The sequence below is a fragment of the Egretta garzetta genome, unplaced genomic scaffold (assembly GCF_000687185.1).
Source record: "Egretta garzetta isolate BGI_Z169 unplaced genomic scaffold, ASM68718v1 scaffold136, whole genome shotgun sequence".
NCBI classification, from domain to species: domain Eukaryota; kingdom Metazoa; phylum Chordata; class Aves; order Pelecaniformes; family Ardeidae; genus Egretta; species Egretta garzetta.
The window spans coordinates 80,036-99,463 of record NW_009260066.1 but is presented as its reverse complement, the minus strand read 5'-3'; the positions used below and the strand labels follow the sequence as shown (position 1 = coordinate 99,463).

The 19,428-nt window shown below is 40.6% G+C and overlaps 1 protein-coding gene across 1 annotated transcript in view; it reads left to right on the top strand.

Moving 5' to 3' along the window:
• The window catches only part of ZSWIM6 (zinc finger SWIM-type containing 6), a 53,715-nt gene that overhangs the window by 32,388 nt on the left and 1,899 nt on the right, over window positions 1-19,428 (top strand). The window contains 6 exon segments of the mRNA XM_035896602.1: window positions 1,187-1,447; window positions 4,653-4,788; window positions 10,478-10,635; window positions 11,156-11,319; window positions 15,742-15,823; window positions 18,834-19,428. The exon segment at window positions 18,834-19,428 is cut by the window's right edge and continues 1,899 nt beyond it. Of these exon segments, the coding sequence (XP_035752495.1) occupies window positions 1,187-1,447; window positions 4,653-4,788; window positions 10,478-10,635; window positions 11,156-11,319; window positions 15,742-15,823; window positions 18,834-19,428 (1,396 nt within the window).

Below are 19,428 nucleotides of genomic sequence, written 5' to 3'. Positions count from 1 at the left end.
AGCCTTCTCTTTTCCAGGCTGAATAGTCCCACCTGTCTCACTCCCATTATATGAAAGATGCTGCAGTCCTTTAATCATATTTGTGGCCCTGCACTGGATCTACTCTGGTATGTCATGTACTGGACAGCCCACAACTGGACACAGCACTCCAGGTGTGTTCTCACCAGTGCTGAGCAGAGGGCATCACCTTCCTCGACCTGCTGACAACACTCCTAATGCAGCCCACAATGTTACTGGACTGCTTAGTTACAAGTGTACGTAATACTTCAAATTGATGACAAAACATTTAAAATTGATAACATACATGGTCTATAAATCATATGAATTGGAAAGCAGTGTTGCAGTATTGATACATGATTTACGGTAGGATGTGTACGCCCATTTTAATTTCAGTATTTGCTTCCCAGGAGCTTAACTGATTAATTCCTTATTCTCAGTCTCTTTCCACCTCTGCAGTAGCTTCTTATCACCACCTGTGTGGACAGAAACTGGATTCATCCCTCTACCTGCAGCTCTTTTATATGCACATCCACAATCTTCTTGGGGCTTTGCCTCAAAACTCCTTCTATTCAATTAGGTTTTCTTCAATAAATTTCTAATCCCATATTCACCAATTCTGGAAGAACCTTTAATTAAAAGAAATAGGAAATCAGATTCTTTGCAACTGTAAAAATACCCAAAACAACCCTGTGAAATAAAAACTGTGTGTTGAAAAGTAACTTCCTCCTATGCATATGCAATCTACCAAATGTATTCAGCCTTCTCATTTGTTGCAGTTGTCCTTCTCCTTACACCTGTCCATTAGAACTTTTTGTTCACCAATTAGACAGTAAACTGCTACAGGCTGGAATAGCATTTTGTCTTATGGCATGTCTGTGAAGTGCCAAATGAATCAATAGTACTCTTTAAAGCAATTTATGGCTTGGTCTGTGTGGAATTTACATATACTCTTTACTAAAAGTAGGACTTCTGGTGTTAATAATATACATTTTATCATAAATACAACTGTAACAAATAAAAAAGCCTGTAAAGAGCACTAGCAAACAGAGGATGCTTTAAAGTTGTGGAGCTCCCAGGCCTATTTTATAACACTTAACAGAGAAAGCATTTGTATATGTGGCATTATAGGCAGATTATGGGTTAGAATGAGTTGCTGATGTGTTTTTCTTTTTGTCACCCCTTACAGAGAACATGGGGCAATGCAAATCTCTGGAGTACCAGCACCTGCCTGCACACAAGTTCTTAGAAGAAGGGGAATCTTATTTAACGCTGGCTGTGGAAGTAGCATTGATAGGGCTGGGACAGCAACGAATAATGCCAGATGGCTTGTATGCACAAGAGAAGGTTTGTCGAAATGAGGAGCAGCTCATTTCTAAGCTACAGGAAATTGAATTGGATGATACTCTGGTGAAGATTTTTCGAAAACAAGCAGTCTTCCTATTAGAAGGTAGCTCAATATAGATGCTAACTGCTTCTTTAAACTGTCTTCACTTGCAGAAGCACACAGAACTAGTATTCCTGTGGAAACTACCTTACATACAGATTTTTTTTTTTTTGACGTAGAACTCCAGCAAAAATTTTGTTTCCAATCTGTTACGAAAATCAAACATACTTCAGATATCATGAGACTTTAGAGATAAGGCATCTATTGACCTGTACGCCTTTTGTTTTAATTTTGATTACATTTTGTTCTGTAGATATGTTGTTTGTCATAATCTCAGTATCCTGATTATACAACCTAGGCTCACCATTAAGTGATATATAGACATCACTTATCAACAGTTCTCAGGTAGCAAAATTCAAAGTGTTCTCTGTATCCTGAAGAAACAACTGGCAGCTTTGTAAACATATGAGGATTTTTCCATTTGTTCTGAAGTGAAGACCTCAGAAAATTCACTTAGAACTTCTGGGACAGAAATGTAACATTTTATTTGTAGCAATTAGGCAAATGACTTGCTTCTGAAGTTTGTATCATGTGAGAATTTAAATATGTGGTCAAATATGGAGTCTTAAGGCCTGGTCTTGTGACTAAATTTTGACAAAGGCAAAAAGGTTGTGTTTGGGAATTAGCCTGTGTGTTGCAATAAAATCTGTACAAAAAAGTGCATGCTTTTGCTTAGCTTTTAAAAAGGCTTGACATGTAGTACTTAAGCCTTATGTTCAGAGAGTAGTCTGATGGGTTCTGAGGTTGTCTTTCTGGGGTTTGGTTTTCTAAATGGAAGAAAAAACTTCAGAGGAACCAGTTAGCCAAAGGCATGATTCAAGTTCTGAATGTGTGCTGAGAGGATGGTGGGGAGTATGGTAGTGCTCTAGGTAAGTTGTGAAGGCTGTTACACAGCAGTCAGGTTTTGCTTACCTTCTGCAAGACATTTGTCTTCTAAAACTTCCTCTCTAATGGAAGAGGTTCAGTATGTTGTTTAGGGTTCCCAGCTTTGAGTCACTATTTTTGTCCAGGTCCTTAAAGACTTTGGTACCTACTGATGTTGCCATTTGAAACTGCAGATAAGCCACACCATGGGGAGAGTTTCCATTATGGTGTAGCTGTACTGCTGCTTTATGGGGTTTGCACAAGAACAGCTGCTCACTGGGTCCAGCTATTCACCACTGTACAGGGATCCTATGGATTATAAAATCAATTCACTGCATCTATTTACTGGTAAGGATGCTTTATGGGGAAAAGGCAGGATTTCTCTCAAGTGTTCTCTGATGATTCTGGTTTACTACTTTGATCACTGAAATTCTTTTTGTTTTCTTAGAGTAGTAAACAAGTGATCATAGCAGGAAATCTGCTAATGTAACTACCTACAAAATTGCTGTGGTGAGAAGTGTGCAGTGATGGTCTTGCATTACTGTGTGCTGAGAAATCTGGCTTTCCTGCAATAGCTTCAGTTTACTCCAGGTTAGGCAGAAACTGCCAGCTCACGTGGAGGAAAAACTATGCAGTGATTTAAGATGCTAATCATATCAATTGTGTTTTTATAGTTAAAAGTCCTGTAGATATAATAAAGAAAGCTTAATCCAATACTATGCTGATTTCTATGTTGTTAATGCAGATTAATGCATGCTGTATGTAGCTACCATTTGAGCGCGTGGGAAAGCAGAACATAAGACTGTTGAAAGAACTGTTCTAATTTTTTGCTTGACTGCTAAGTTAATGGCAGAATGTATTTTCATATAAATGCTTTGTCATGTATTCTTCGTGTCCTAACTGAGTTTCTGACTGGACCACCAACTAGCAAACATACATGAAATGGCTTCTTTCACTGAAGCAATGACAGCTAGTTTTGAATAGCTTTCAACTTCACTTTAAATTATTGAGACACACTGTCACCCACTAAATCTTCATTGACATTTCCTTTTTAATCAGCCCCAGTCTTAAGAAATGCCCACCTATGGAGCTCAGGATTTTTTCATGCCTAGTGATTTTTATCTTTGCATGTTGTGCTAAGGCACCAGTCAGAAAAACACTGCTGAAACAGCTTGGCTTCTTCTCCTTGGCTGTTCTTCTCATCTGCTTCAGTGTAGAGTTGGCCATGTTAGTTTGAACCGCTGCTGGAAGCACTTTAAATGACACGTGTGACTGCAGTGAAGAAGTCATTCATTCATCCATCCAAGTGTGGTGGGTTGGAGTCTCTAGTAGAAGTACTAGTAGTAACTTCTAGGACTGCTGGCTGCTATCTGTGCAGTAATAGTCCAACAATGCATAATGTAAGATTCTTATTCTGTATTTTAAAATATTTAATGCCTGAAGCTGTAGTCGCTGAAGTCAAAAACTGCTTGATGCAGTTTTCCTATTAGCAGGAATAACAGTCTTAAGGTTGCAGGAAAAATGTAAAAGTGGGATACACATACACAGTGAACACTCAGAACTCAGCAAGGAAATAGTTGCATTTTACTTTTTTGTTGTTGTCAGTCCTGAGGCTGCTGTTATGAAGTTGTAATACCACACTGGCTGCATTGAGCGTGAGCAAAATCCATTGCCCCAGCAATGTGAATAGTTTTCCCATCAAACAAATACAATTTTTAAGATCATGTGGCTATAACAAAACAACTTTGGTGCAAGATCTGACCTAGTCTTCTCTGGAGACCCAAGTCCAATCCAAAGAGTTATTTAAATGCCTAATGTCAGGTGAGACATTAATAGGCATCAGGTGCTGCTGTGGTGGTTGGTTGTGTAACTACAATTGAAGATAGACTTTTTTCCACTGTAACCACTCTTCTTTTTTTTCTGGTGGATTTATAAAGCAGTCATAGGGTGCATAGGGATTCATGTGCACTATGTAACTACATGGAGGTAAAGCTAGGATTATCACTTTCTACTCTTGTGTACTATAGGCTTGCTGAATGAGCCCCAAGGACTGGAACCATTCTGTCATTGTATGAGCACTGGTAGTGTGCTTAGTACTATACAATCTGCATTTCTGTCTTGTTGTCTTAAAGAATATATGGTATTCTAATATACTTGTAATATATTGTGTATATGTGATGTGTAATGTATTTCACAGCAAATAGCAATATAACTTTACCTTTTGTACAGCAGACTCTGTCTCTGAATACCAATTGTAACTGAAGGTATAGTGAATGTTTTTAACATCCAGAAGTTGGGTTTTAGCAGTATGTAAAGACTGACATTCTCTTTCTCTTTCCCACAGCTGGACCATACAGTGGTTTAGGCGAAGTCATCCATCGAGAGAGCGTTCCAATGCACACATTTGCCAAGTATCTCTTCACCTCTCTCCTACCTCATGATGCTGAACTGGCATACAAAACTGCACTGAGAGCCATGCGGTATGTATTCACAAATTGTCTAGAAAGAGCACAAGTCGTGGTTGGGAAAAGGGGAAAAAGCTCAGTAAGCAAGACCTAGTCTTTTTTTCTAAAAGAAGCATTCTTCCCTTTAAGAGGAAATTATTTTGATTCTGTCATCTTAAAAGCAATTGGTGTCTGTAGTAACTACAATATAATAATTTATAAATGTATGATTAGTATTTATCTACAACTGTAAAACAGCATTCTCTGTTACAAATCCTTCCATAATCCCGCTCTTGGGGCACGTGGTTTTGTGTTAAACAAAGACAGCTTTAGCGCATGCGTTCTCTCACCCATGCTGGTGTGTGTGTGTGATGCTACTGGTGAGGAAATAAGAAAAGAGGTATGTCACCAGCAGTCTCAGGATCATCTGCTGCTTAGTAGGACTATTTGTTCCACTGGCCTTCTTTATAAATTAATTCTCAATGATAGATTTGAAACCATATGGTGTGGTCTGAGCTTTTTTCTTGTGCTTCATAACAAAGCAGTCTTGCTCACTTCTGGATGAATGCTGGAATTTAAGTGGAGTCTGAACATGAGCCAGCAGTGTGCCTGCGTGGCCAGGAGGGCCAATGGCATCCTGGCTTGTATCGGGAATAGTGTGGCCAGCAGGAGTAGGGAAGTGATCAAGCCCCTGTACTCGGCACTGGTGAGGCCCCACCTCGAATGCTGTGTTCAGTTTTGGGCCCCTCACTACAAGAAGGACATTGAGGCACTGGAACATGTCCAGAGAAGAGCAATGAAGCTGGTGAAGCATCTGGGGCACAAGTCTTCTGAGGAGCAGCTGAGGGAGCTGGGGTTGTTTAGCCTGGAGAAGAAGAGGCTGAGGGGAGACCTTACCAGCCTCTACAACTGCCTGACAGGAGGCTGTAGCGAGGTGGGGGTCGGTCTCTTCTCCCTAGTAACAAGTGACAGGACTGGAGAAAATGGCCTCAAGGTGCACCGAGGGAGGTTTAGATTGGGCATTAGGAAAAATTTCTTCACCAAAAGGGTTGTCAAGCATTGGAACGGGCTGCCCAGGGAAGTGGTTGAGTCCCCATCCCTGGGGCTGTTTAAAAGGTGTGTAGATATGGTGCTTAGGGACATGGTTTAGTGGTGGACTTGGCAGTGCTACGTTAACAGTTGGGCTCGATGATCTTAAAGGTCTTTTCCAACCTAAATGATTTGATGATTCTATATCATATGACAACAAAATGTCTGGCTTGCATCCCACTAATCTTCAGTAATCAGGAAAAAGATGATTCTTGGGGAGTGCTCAGTGTGTGCTGGCTTTATCTCAAGGCAGGCCAGATTGGTAATGGTGGCTAACAAAAGCCTCCTGAAGTAAACTTCAAGGGCCTAAATGATCAGCAATAGACCTGTTGTCCACATATAGTGCAGGGAAGAAACTGGTCCCATCTGGATTGTCTGGTTACTGTCAAGAACCTTGTAGTTCATGGTTGACAAAGAACAGCCACAATTGAACACAGCAGTTGAGTCCCGAATGAAGAAAAAAAAAAAAAAAAAGGTGTTGGGTTTTCCTGTCATTATTATCAAGAATGATTGCACAGTGATTGAAGGACACACTATCCACATAAGGAGTATTTAGCTTCATGAGACAGGTTGTGTCCTAGTGGTTTGGAGGTGTGTATTCTGGAGCTAGTTTCTCCAAAAAGCTAAATGGGGAGAAAATAATTCTGTGTTCAAAGGACTAAAGGGGAGAGCATACATAAGAACAAACCACAGCTGCTATCAGGTCAAGCCAAAGGTCGTCTTAACCTGGGTGGTTTTGCCTCCAAGAGTGTCTAGTAATAGATGATAAAGAAAAAGTCTAAGAAATATGAAGAGTGACCTGGGATTTTAGCATTTTGAAATTAGCATTTTAGGAAATATATTGAGAAGACAAAAGTGCATTACTGATGAACTACTGAGAACATTCAAACATATGATCAGAGAGCTGTTTGGGCCACCATCTAAGTACACCCCTCTTTTATCGCAAGTTAAGTGCAAGCGGTCATGTCAGATCAACAAGATAGTATGAGATGTAGCGGGTGGGGTTTTTTGTTGGTTTGGTTTTCTTGGCTTGTTTTGGTTCGGGTTTTCTTTTGTTTGGTTGCTTTTTTTTTTAAGAAAGAAAGGTAAATTTTATAAGGTAGGCTTGTGCCCTTGTATTTATTTTCAGCTACTACCTTAGAGTGTTTCTCAGAGACTGTTTGTGTGAGGCTTTCCTCCTTACACTAAACTACTGAAACCAAGCTGAAAGGCTGGAATAGACATCCATCAGCAACTTTGCACAATCCACTGAACGCTTCAGTGAACATGACGGCACCATGCCATTCCTTTTGAACAAGGATTTGGGCTTTCCCCAGAAACCAGTCATAACTGAAAACTTGTCTTCTGGAAGTTTCCTTTCTCAGCTGGAAAAACAAGCAAGACACTGAAAGATCCAAAAGATGAAATCTCCAGTTATTCATGAGTAGCTGCAGCCATCTTCTAGTATGAAGCTGTCATCTCAGCCAAAGAAGTTACTTTTCAAACAGACCAGTATAAGAAACAGTTGTCTGTTCATTTCCATCTGGTAAAATCACAGGAGGCATCAGCGTAATTGGGGCTGTTCTCCATAGCCCTATTGTCATCACTTCGTAAGGCAGATGAGAGTTCAGCCCTAGGCAAAAATTGGTCTTTTGGTATTTTGATATTTGGCGCTCTTCAGAAATGTGGACTGCTATCTTGAGCTGCAGTGATGGCAGATTTAGACGCTTTCTATTCCATGCTTGCCTGCATTCCTTAGCACTTCTCAAATTCTCCTGAATAAGGTTGGTTATTATTTCCATTTGCACCAGAGCGATAGTTCAGTGTATAAAGGACTCCCAATACAAACCAAATTAAAAAGTAACTTAATATTGCCTTGGGAGGGGGAAGAAAGCAAACATGAAGACTGAATGTCTGTCTCATGGTTGTGAGGTTGAGTGGGTCAGAAGAGGAAGACTTGAGCATCTCTTCTTCCATGACAGGGAGGAAATGTCTGTGGCAAGAACAAAAATCTCATGTGGAAATTAATAAAGGTGCTGCATAGGAATTTGTACAGTTGCTCATGCTTTTAGAAGTGGAGCATATTTCTTACTGCACTTCAACATTAATTAACGAAGTTAACTTCTCGAGACCCCATCTAGTTGCTCTCCAGACATAAGTGCTTAGTGTCAGTCTACACGGGTAAATGACCCATGATGGCAGCTCTGGAGTATTTTACTTCTCTGTATTCAAAATCATCTGTTGCTGTTTCATTTTTTTAATCCTATTTTAGCATGTGGAACACTCAGTATGAAATCAGTGGAAGCTGAGACCAGAAAGCCTTTCATTCATACACCTCAGGTCTGCAAGGACAGAGTTGTGCTGTCCTTGATGTCACTTCTGTCTGCAGTTCTCTGCTTGCAGCACTGAAACATAGGGAGTGGAGCCTTGGAGAATGTGGATCTGCAGTGACCTAGTTGACTGCTCTCTTGGAATCTGAACTTGAATGTTTGGCTTAGTTTGGCTGGTCCCTTGTCGAGCCTGAATTTCACCCAGGCTTTGGCAGCCAGACTTCAGTGGTGATGTTTAATCACAAGGTAACTTTGCTAAAACCTAGCTAAATAATTGATGTTTGAAAAGGCGGGGGGGGGGAGTGAAGAATGCTAAATCTGCTTGTTCTGATGCTCCCTAATCTTGCCAAAATTGCATGAGAGCCACCAGTTCACAACAGCATTTCTCTTCGCTGCAGAAGCACGTAGAAGCTGGCAATGAAATTCAAAGTGAAAAAAGGTTTCCCCAGAACAGCCTCTTTCTTTCATGCTCTTTGTCTGTTTACTGTTACTCATAACCTAATAATCCTTTTTGCGTTAGGTAATTGGGATTTTTACCATTTATTGAAACCATCTAATAATGCAGCTCTCCCCCTGCCCTCTCTCTGTGCTTGGAAAAAATCAGCTGAAGAGTTCAGATGTATTTTATTTTTATGTATATAAAGCTACGTTGCACCAGGGGAAGCTTAGATTAGATATTAGGAAAAATTTCTTCACTGACAGGGTTATCAGGCATAGGAATGGGCTACTCAGGGAAGTGGTCCAAGTCCCCATCCCTGGAGGTATTTAAAAGCCGGGCAGACAAAGGTGCTCAGGGACATGGTTTAGTGGTGGACGAGTATGGTTGGACTCGATCTCAAGGTCTTTTCCAACCAAATGATTCTATGTTTATAAAGAGGTGTCTCAGTGGTACTAGAGATTTGACTCTTCATACAAATCAAAAGGAAATTCTTTTTTTATATTAGCATGCGCTTACGTGCGTCTTAAAATGTTAATATAACCTGCTGATAGTTATTTATGTGGTGTGTTGTATTTATATGCACCTGCTAGATACCCTTCTGTATAATCCAAATTGCCTTTCTCAGGGAATTCTTAAAGATGATCTTTCAGGAACCTACAGAATACTGATGGAAATTAAAACTTACTGTGAAAAAGGCATGCACTTCAGTTACTTAAAGAACTTAGGTATTTGTTTAAGTGCAAGAAATTGTAACATATGTTTAAATTAGCTTATTCCATAAGAAATACTCTATCACAGAAAATCACAATGCATTGGATTTTCAATATTCAGTAGTTCAAATTTTATTGACAAGAGAGATCCAATTGCCTTTGTCCTTCCAGATGACTTCCTGCTAGAAAATCACTTGCATATGAAAGCTTGTAGAAACAGAACTCAGTTGTTAACCCTGATCAAGAAGCTAAGCTCTGGAAAGGCTTTTTTTCTGGACATTGTCTTATTACTATCACTTGATGTCTCATTAACCATTCATGTCCTGGAACTATGCTTAATTGTATTGAATAAAAATGTCTGGGTTTGTTCACTCCTACTTTTGTCGCTGGCATTTATATAGTATCTCATGTACTGGTTGTATCTAGTGTATTGTAAGGGCCCCCAGTTCAGTCTCTGTTGTGGGCTGTCACTGTGTTGTAGTAGTCAACAAAAGCATTAATTTGAATTTCCTAAGTATGAATTCTCCTTGGTGGATAAGACTGTTGAAGATTGATGCATACTCAAAAGAAATTTTCACTTCAGGATTAGAAAAAGGAGTCTGAAAAGTAACTTTAAAGGAAACTTCCTCAGTCACTGCTGTTTGGGACCCTAACATCAGATTATGGTACATTTTATGATGTTGGTAGGCTGAAGTTCAAGAACTTTAAAAAGTAGTCATAGTTGAATAGTAAAATGTACTTTTTGGACATAAATTTGTGTCTGAATTTATTGCAAGATCAAAATACAAATGAACTTGTTGAATGCCTTTACTTTGAGCATTTATAAGTAAAGAAAATATGTTCCGAATACTGTAAAATATTTATGTGTTCTCAGTAGAGAACTACTCCACTTCTCTTCCTGAGGTCTGTGGTTCAGAGACTGAAACAAGGCAGGGAGAAAAGCTTCAGACCTATGCATGATGCAGAAAGTCTCCACTGCCTTGGCTAATGGACAGCTTAATTGTCCTGTGAATTCCTGCAGATGCAGGTGTAGAAGAGTTTGGCAAATGGATAAGTGGTTTCCCAATCTTTTTTTTTAATAACCAAAAAGGCACAAGTATTATTGCAGCTTTAGTTTTGCTCATGAGTAACCTAATGTAATAATGATTTAATGAAAGAGGATTTCTTCCTTATTTCAGGTTATTAGTATTGGAATCTACAGCTCCTTCCGGAGACATGTCCCGCCCACACCACATTGCATCAGTTGTTCCAAACCGGTATCCCCGCTGGTTCACCCTAAGTCACATTGAATCCCAGCAGTGTGAGCTGGCATCAACCATGCTAACAGCAGCCAAAGGTACATTGCTGTCAGTTATGTACTCAACCAAATGTATGCTTTTAATATTGCATGGAGTAAACAGATTATAAAACTTGTGTCTAGGAATCCAAATTGCAGTCTGACAGGAGCTTGAAATGGATGCAACAAACTGGCTTAAACCTGTCACTTAATTTTCTGGCAAAGTAGTTAAGATAGCTAGATGGTAGACAAATGAGGTTGATCTGAGGCTGATGAGACAGCTGTTTGTTCTTCTGACACACAATATAGACTGTGAGACCCCAGAGCTGACAAATCACTTCTCAAATTCAAAAATCAGGTTGACTTTTGGCTATGTACTGCACTAAAACCATCAGGCACTAGAGGAGTTTGTGGTGTCTTGTATCTTTCTTTTGTATGATTTAATTATGGAAGGTTTTTAAAAGTAAAGTGTATAAGTGAAACATCATGCTATTGCATGGCCATGGCAGACTTAATTATAATGCATCTCTGGATGTTTTGAGAGCTTGTTCGTTTTGGTGATTCTGTTTACACCTTGCAGGTGATGTTCGGAGGCTGGAAACAGTGTTAGAATCCATCCAGAAAAATATCCACTCCTCATCACACATCTTCAAACTTGCCCAGGATGCATTTAAAATAGCAACACTCATGGACAGCTTGCCAGATATCACTCTTCTGAAAGTTTCTCTGGAGTTGGGCCTTCAGGTATTTCCCCCATTCATTATTACTACAGTAGAAGAAAGGAATTTGACCTAGTGTTGGTGGGTATAGCTTTTGAGCACTGAGTACCGTACCCTCTTCAGGCTCTGTCTGGAGTTTCTAGATTCTGTTTTCTGCTACAAAGCTCAGTGGACTGGTAAACATAGACCAAGGGTTTGCACGGCCCCTTTGTGCCATTTGGGTGGAAGAGAGATCTCAGAGCAGCTGGCTGGAGGGCGCTCTACTGTTCAGGGGTGAGAGGACCAGTGCAATGGATCCAGGAGTACATGCAGGACTGGCTAGAAAGCAAAATTACTCTGCTTGCCAGACATGCAATATATTTTCTACATGGCCTTGAGGGGTTTCTTACAACACCTTTCCTTCCTTTCCCCTAAATGAGATTTGGTAGGTGCTTGAGAGAAAGCCAAGGTCAACCGTAATGACCTGTTTCTAAGACAGACTGTGCTAACAACAGCTCTCTTACTTCCCTCATCAAAATCCTGTTCTCCACAAGCTGTGGGATGGTCAGATGCATCATAGTCAGCTTGAGGTGTACAAGAACCTCAGACCAGTTTTCAGACTCTTAGGAGTGACTTTGCAAGCTAGAAGGAGACAGATAAGTTTTAGATATCTGGAGTAATTGCCTGACATTGATGAATCTTAGAGTTTACACAGTACATTTCAACAAAAATAAATCTCTTCATCCCTCTTCAGGGAGTTTTTTTAAAAAAACCATACAAGGATTAGAAAACCATTTATTACTTTGTTTCAGTAAACAAAGTTCCAGAGACTTCTGGGGATAGATACTATCCCATTTGCTTCTCATTGCAAAGGAAAGGTACTGTTTGCCTATTCTGGATGTTTAGAAGCTAAAGTCTTCAATCAGAAAGTTGAGGTTCTGTATGCTTTGTTAGCCTTTCATATTCCCAAGGTTGCTGTGAAAATCTGCTGCTTTTTTCACATTTTGGAATGTTTCTGCCTCAAATGTTTGTTTACTTGAGAGAAAGATCCTCGTGATTGACCTGTGTGTCACCTCAAGCATTCACTGTATCATTCAGTGGTAGCAGCACATGTTGGATATCCATGTATTCATGGATACCCCTTTGTGGTTTATGGTGTCATCAGAATGTCTTCAGTGAGATCTAGTGAAAGAAATACCATGAACCCGTACTTTCTCCTCAGTCCCAGGGTTTGGAACAAACTGGTGTAGAACTTGTCCACTGTTGTGTCCCAAGGTTAGAAAGGTGTAAGAAGAATCTTAGAGGTAATTTGCTTCCCAGAAGGAAAACACATAGCAATCTTCTGGTAGTAACTCACAGCTCTGTAGACTTCTACAGTAATGCTTTTCCTGCAAAAAGCTTAGTGTCAAGACTGTCTCTGGCAGCCTACAGATGCTTCCCCCTTCCCTGCCCCCTTTCCCTTCTCCCTCCCCCAACTTAATGGCAATTAGATTGTCTGTATTCGCTACCTAGTATCTGACTACTTAAGACACTATGTACCCTAGAAAACTCTCCCATCACATGGTAAACTAAACAGCAGTGTCCTCACAGGTATACTGTTTTGCCTGAGCTACAGTAATGACATGTTGGGCTGAGGAGATGATACCAACAATCTCCCAACTCTGTCACTGGGATCTCTGTGACAGAAAAGCCTCTCATTGTTCTAGATTTGGGAGTAATGTATAGACTGCTGGGTTCTTTATCCCTGTTTTCAATGGCAGCATGTGTTATGTGATTCAGCAGAGGGAAGGCTTTTAAACTGGCAGTGGAAACAGGTCATCAGCATGGCTAAATGGGCACAGAGCATCTCGGGATTATTCTGTTCTTCAGAACCTTACTGGCACAGGTGCTGTAAGATCTGCAGGTGCAGGAGGGTCTTCTATTCCTCTGTTTGCCTGTTGTATGCTATGTCAGTGCAAGTAGGTATCACAGTACACATGCAAACAGGTACTGCTGGCAGAACTGCTGAGCAAGTTAGTGCAAGTGATCACTCAACGTGTATTTGGCAAGTGGTGTCCTTTTCCCCCAAACCTGTGAAGGAATGAATAAAATAAACTTCTTTCCAATGTGCATGACTAAGACTAATTTGCATTGGTGCAAGAGCTGATGGTTGGCCATTTCTTATATCTCTTATGGGTGGTGAGATCTTCTGGTCCTCTCTGAGAAATTCTTACAAAGATCCATCAAGACAAAGTCAAGGTTATTCTGTGTGGAAGAGAGCTTGGCTTTCAGATAAGCTATGTAATTCCCAGGGGACTCTTGTAATTTTCAGACTGCCTGACTTGTTGAGAAGCTCTCTTCAATTGATAGCATAGATCTTGGACAGATGTGGAACTCCCTTTTAGGAAGAGGTAGCTCAAGAATGTATTGAGAAGTGAAGTAGTTCTTTAGCTACATGTGCTACAGTATAAATTAACTTCAGCTCCTCCTTGGTCAGGACATCAATACCTTCTTTATTTGAAACCCTCGGGTCTTTTATCATCGGTAAAGGGCCCCTCTCTTGATCTTCTCAGCTTGTCAGTTTAATCAAATGAAAGGATTAAATGAAAATTCCAGAACAGTTAATCAATAAACTTTACCATGTCAAGAAACTAGACATGGTGTTGGGTTTTGCTCTCGAGTTAGGACTGTCTACATCGGAACTATTACTATGCCCACTACGCGTGCTGAAGGCTCTTCTGACTGCTAATCTCTTTACAGACCACCTCATTCACACTGTTTTTGTGGGGTGACTTTCAGAGAAGTTGTCATTCACACTGTTTTTGTGGGTTTTTTTTTAACCTTCTTCCCTCTCTCACTGGTAGCAGAACTCAGTCCATAACCCTGTATTTTGTCTTTTGTTCACTCTACTGAGGGGAAGCTGAAAATTCTTTGTGGATATTGGCAGTGTTAGCCTTCAATTTGTGTGTGCATCAGTACAGGAAGTCACCTAGACTCCTTCCCTTTGATGGACAGAATGGGTTGGCTAATTGCACTCCAAAGCATTTTGACTTGGGGCTGCTAGTTTTTTTTCCAGAAGAACTGCAAGCAAAGGCTGGTTCCATAATTTACCTTAGTGATATTTTCATATTTTAAAATGTGTTGGGTTGCTCCTTACAGATCAGTTTACTTTCTTTCAAAATGCTATTCCCCAATCTAGCACTTAGGTTGCTGTTTAGTTAAAATGATGCTGCAATGTCTGAGGCCAACAAAGCTGGCCTTATCCTGTAACTCTGGGGGATGTACAACTAGTCACCAGGGTCTCAAGATGGGAATGTTTGGAGGCCACCTTGGAACCACTCATGGTTGCTTATAACCAGACTTCTTAAAGATCATCTGTGCATTTGTGCTCCTCAGCAATCTTTTCGTGTCTTAATTATCCTGTTTACAGCATATGACTAAAGGAGGTGGCAGGAGTAACAAATGTGACAGAGGGCTACATGCCACTGAAGTCACCTTAGAATTGGGAGGGGATATGGATTGAGAACCTTCTTACAAACGCTGCTGACTCCAAACTGTTTTGTGAGTGCATTTGTTGAGTTTAATATGTGAAGATCATCGTGGAGAGCTCTATGGTTAACCTATTATGTTCTTTATTTAACAGCTGCAAATAGTAATACCATGGTATGATCACTGATATTGTAAGGGAAAGACTACTTGCTTTCTTCATGTAGATATCTGTGGGGTCTGTCCAGGTAGCTGAAGCAAGCTTTATGTGCAATTTCCACTCAGTGTTTGTTTCAGTGAATAAATGTATTTGCTCATGTTTTGAGAAACAGCATAGGCAATAACCACAAGTGATGTAAAATGTGGGTGCTACAATCAAAGCTTAAAGCCCTTTTTTCTAGGATTCTGATGGCTTTATGATGGAAGTTCTTTGTAGAGACTCCTTGTTCATAGAGAGAAGTCATTGCTGTGGCCTTCTTAATAACTGGATATGCCTGGAATTGTATACAGATCTTTGCAGAATAAGCAGCCAGTGAAATCATAGTACACTAATTCCTGTCTGTATTGTTGAAGTCAATGAAAAGAAATGCAGATGAGGGAAAAATTAAAGGGGTTAGTTTGCCCAACAAGAGTTGACATGTTTCCACCTCAAAGACTACTGTGCATAGAGGGAAGAGAGATGATATAATTGAATTTGAAAAATTGGTAATTGATTGGGCTTTTTCTGTTGTTTGGGAGGGCTTTTTTTCTTCCCCACAAATAAGTCTCTTCTAGCCTCAAAGGATATGCAGTTGGAATTACTCTCTGCATGCTATTCTAAGATAGCTGAGCAATTTTTTTCAAATCTTTTGATGTATCAGCTAAAAAAGAGGTAACAGTGGGGAGGGCAAGAGGCTGCCATTTTGAACCTTAGTGTATTTGAGTAACTTAATCCCTGATTGTTGGTATATTGCCTTGGTTTGCAATAGGATTAATTTGTATTTTTTTGGTGGTGTTTTAACAGGTGATGAGGATGACACTGTCTACACTGAATTGGCGACGGCGGGAAATGGTCAGGTGGTTGGTAACATGTGCAACAGAAGTAGGTATGTTCTGAGATGCTTATCTTGTCAGCTAATCTTAGAGGGTTTGATCTTGCTTGTCAACATCCGTGTTCTGCAAATGTGTCCCACTTTCTGTTCATCTATAACATTTCTTTGGTGAGAAGACATGGCAATGAGTGGTTTTGAAGGGATGCTAAAGGGTTAACAAGAGACCTTTGTGAAGCCAACTGTAGCTGGAATGTGATAATAGCTCTGAGAAAACAGAACATCCTTGGGGAGGACCAGCTTTAAGTACTAACGTTGTGGTTTAGGTTAGACTTACTAACTATATGAGGTAAAAAAACCCTGTAGATAAGAAAATAACAGTGTGTGGAATGTGCATCATTAAAGAAAAGAAAAGATTTGTAGGAAATTGTCTATCTTTGCTGGCCTTGGAAGGCATGGCATTTTGTCTATATGAGGACAGTTAGGGATGGGAACCATGAGATAAGGAGGTAAAGGGGAACATTTCAAGGATGGGAAGCTGGCAGGTACCGGCTGTGGTGTTCTGGCAGCAGAATAAGGGGGGTAAAAGCCAAAGTTCACCAAAACGACACTGTGAAGAAGAAGAGTGGATGAAGTAAATGACCCCTGAAGACCACCAGCTCAAATCACTGAGCATGTGCAACTGGGAGGAGAATATATAAATTATTTTCAGGTATTAATTTACCTATCCCTGCCTTTTCTGAGGAATGTAATGAGTATGTATGTAAAATTCATATATGAACTATGCAATTAACCCTGTGCGGCACGCACATTAGGAGGAGCGATCCCCTGTGCATCTGGCACTGCAATAAAGAATACCTGCTTAATAGTCACCAAGACTATTGAGTTCTGATTTTGGCTTTTCACAGCTTCAGGTTTTTTAGGCACAGACAAAGTGAGACAATAGTTGAGTAACGCAGTGTGCTTCCTTCCCCCACAAAGTGGGAACATGCATAACCTATGGGAAATATCCCAGATTTTCCCTTGTCCCTTCCACGATGGGTTTGGGTTTGAGGCTGCAGTAGAGAAAAGACTTGAGGTTATGGGCTGTTGAGCTGTGCTACAAGTTTGCTTGCTCTAAAAGGCCAGGTGAGGCTCTGGAAGGTGGGTGAGAGCAGTCAGCTGTGGGAAGAGGAGTCCAGAAAACAGGTGAATGAAATGCTGAGGATGCCTCCTACTGTGTGGCAGACAAGATCTCATGAAGGGGTTCTCATTGTTAGGGTTTTTTTTAAGTCCCTGGGTAAATCCAAGCTTAGTGTAATGTATCTTTGTTATGTGGCTATGATGTTGTGCAGGCCTCTCATCTGCACTGTAAAGCAAACCAAATACCAATGCACCCATTATTAACCACGTAAGGTGGAGCAGAACCAGCCTTATACTTAAAGGACAGAAGTGGGAGAATAGTGCACTCAGCAGGATGTTCTGTTCATTTCTGGGCTTTTCCATAGACTTCCTGTGTGTCTTGATGAGGCATCCCTTAGCTTCTGTTTTCCAGTTTACCACCTGCAAGATGAGGATACACAATCTGAAAATGAAGATGAGTGCATTAAAAACCATAGCTGTAAAAAAAGCCAGCAGCTGTGGTAGTGGGAACAATATAAGTACTTACAATACGGGAGCAGTTTTAATTGTCACTAAAGATATTTCTGTAAAGGTGTTTCCCTACTGTACTTATTCCTTTTTTTATACATCTGAGTTGGATTGTATTGCATAGATGCTCCTGGAGTTTCAGAACTTTATAGGACTGCTGCTGCTTCTTCTCTGGATTCATTTATTCTTTGCTTTATGCTTCACTGGGAAATTAATGTTGTCAGTGGCATGGGAAAATACAGCTTGCCTTTGTACTCCCTCAGCCAGAAAGTGGTTTGTGTCTGCAAATTTTCATGCAATGCTCTTGTTTATTGCTTTTATATATTTGCTAAGACAATTATTGCTGAGGCTATCTTACAGATATTAGTGTCTGGGTATTATTTTGTGCAGTTGCATATCGGCAAATAAAATGCTGGTTTTAATACTGCTTTAAATTAGTTTACATATTCTAACAGAATTATCCCATAAAGAACCTATAATGTCATGCAAAGTACTCTTGAGACTTAATCAAGATGGTAAAGCAAGGAATCTGTTTATTTAAATGAAGATCTGGTATTCTCTGGTTATGCTGAATTGTTGCATATGAGTGAAGGGGTGCATGGGAAGCATTGGAGTCCTACAGAGAAAATTAGGACCTCTGGGTGTGGTTTAGGTGGGCTCACAGATGTGTGTAAACTACCTCTAGCAATAACAAGACACTCTAGGTGGCTATAAGGTTCAATTTATGGAATCCATTAGTCACTGTTTCCCCCTTCCTCCCCCTGCCAAACACACACACACAAAAATACGCGTGCCAGGAATAAAGTGGTACTAAGGAAAATACCTATTTCAGGTAACATTAGTAGTTCATATTGCTCAGTGTGTTCTAACAAGGGTCTTGATCTTTAAGCACATACGAGTTTGATACAAGATGCATCTGAAAAGCGTGTTGGGAGGAGGTGGGGCTTAGGATTTTTTTCTTAGTGTGTTCTGTTAAGGTGTGCTATGGTGTTCTATTAAGAAAGCCATTTAGCATACTTTCATATTCTTTTGTGCATGTGTTGTGCCTTGAGATGCACAGTGAGAAGAGTTAAAATTGCCTTTTAAGTGTTCAGTGTGAGGGCTGCTTTTGAGTGATGTGACGAGACCAAATGAGCCTGAACTTGTTATCCAAATTGCCTTAAATAACAAGCAAAACAGCTCAGTTTTTCACACTAGGAGATTAAAGCTTGTCTTGCAGGGTTTCTCTGCATTTCGGTGTTTGCTACAGAGTTTGCACAGTAGCCTTAATTTTAATGTCCTTTTCCAGCCATGCTATCTGGTTTAGCCCTTCTTGCTGAAGCACATCCCCTTGGATGTAGTGGCAACCTTGGAGATCTAGGCAAATGTAGTCTCTTGCTGAACATCTGTATCTGCTAGGTTTTATCGGTCATGACTAATCCTTTTTTTCTCTCCCCAGGTGTTTATGCACTGGATAGTATCATGCAAAACTGGTTTACACTTTTCACTCCAACAGAAGCCACTAGTATTGTTGCTACAACAGTGATGTCCAATAGCACCATCGTCCGTCTGCATCTGGACTGCCATCAGCAGGAGAAGTTGGCCGGCAGTGCTAGGACGCTTGCTCTACAGTGTGCCATGAAGGATCCTCAAAACTGTGCCCTCTCTGCACTGACCTTATGTGAAAAGGATCACATAGCTTTTGAGACCGCTTACCAAATCGTTCTAGATGCTGCTACAACCGGCATGAGCTACTCCCAGCTTTTTACTATAGCACGATACATGGAGCACCGTGGTTACCCGATGCGGGCCTACAAGCTGGCCACTTTGGCCATGACACATCTCAACCTGAGTTACAATCAGGACACACACCCTGCCATTAATGACGTTCTGTGGGCATGTGCGCTCAGCCACTCCCTTGGGAAAAATGAGCTAGCAGCTATAATACCTCTGGTGGTCAAAAGTGTCAAATGTGCAACAGTACTGTCAGACATTTTGCGTAGATGTACTTTGACCACTCCTGGCATGGTGGGACTTCATGGAAGGAGGAACTC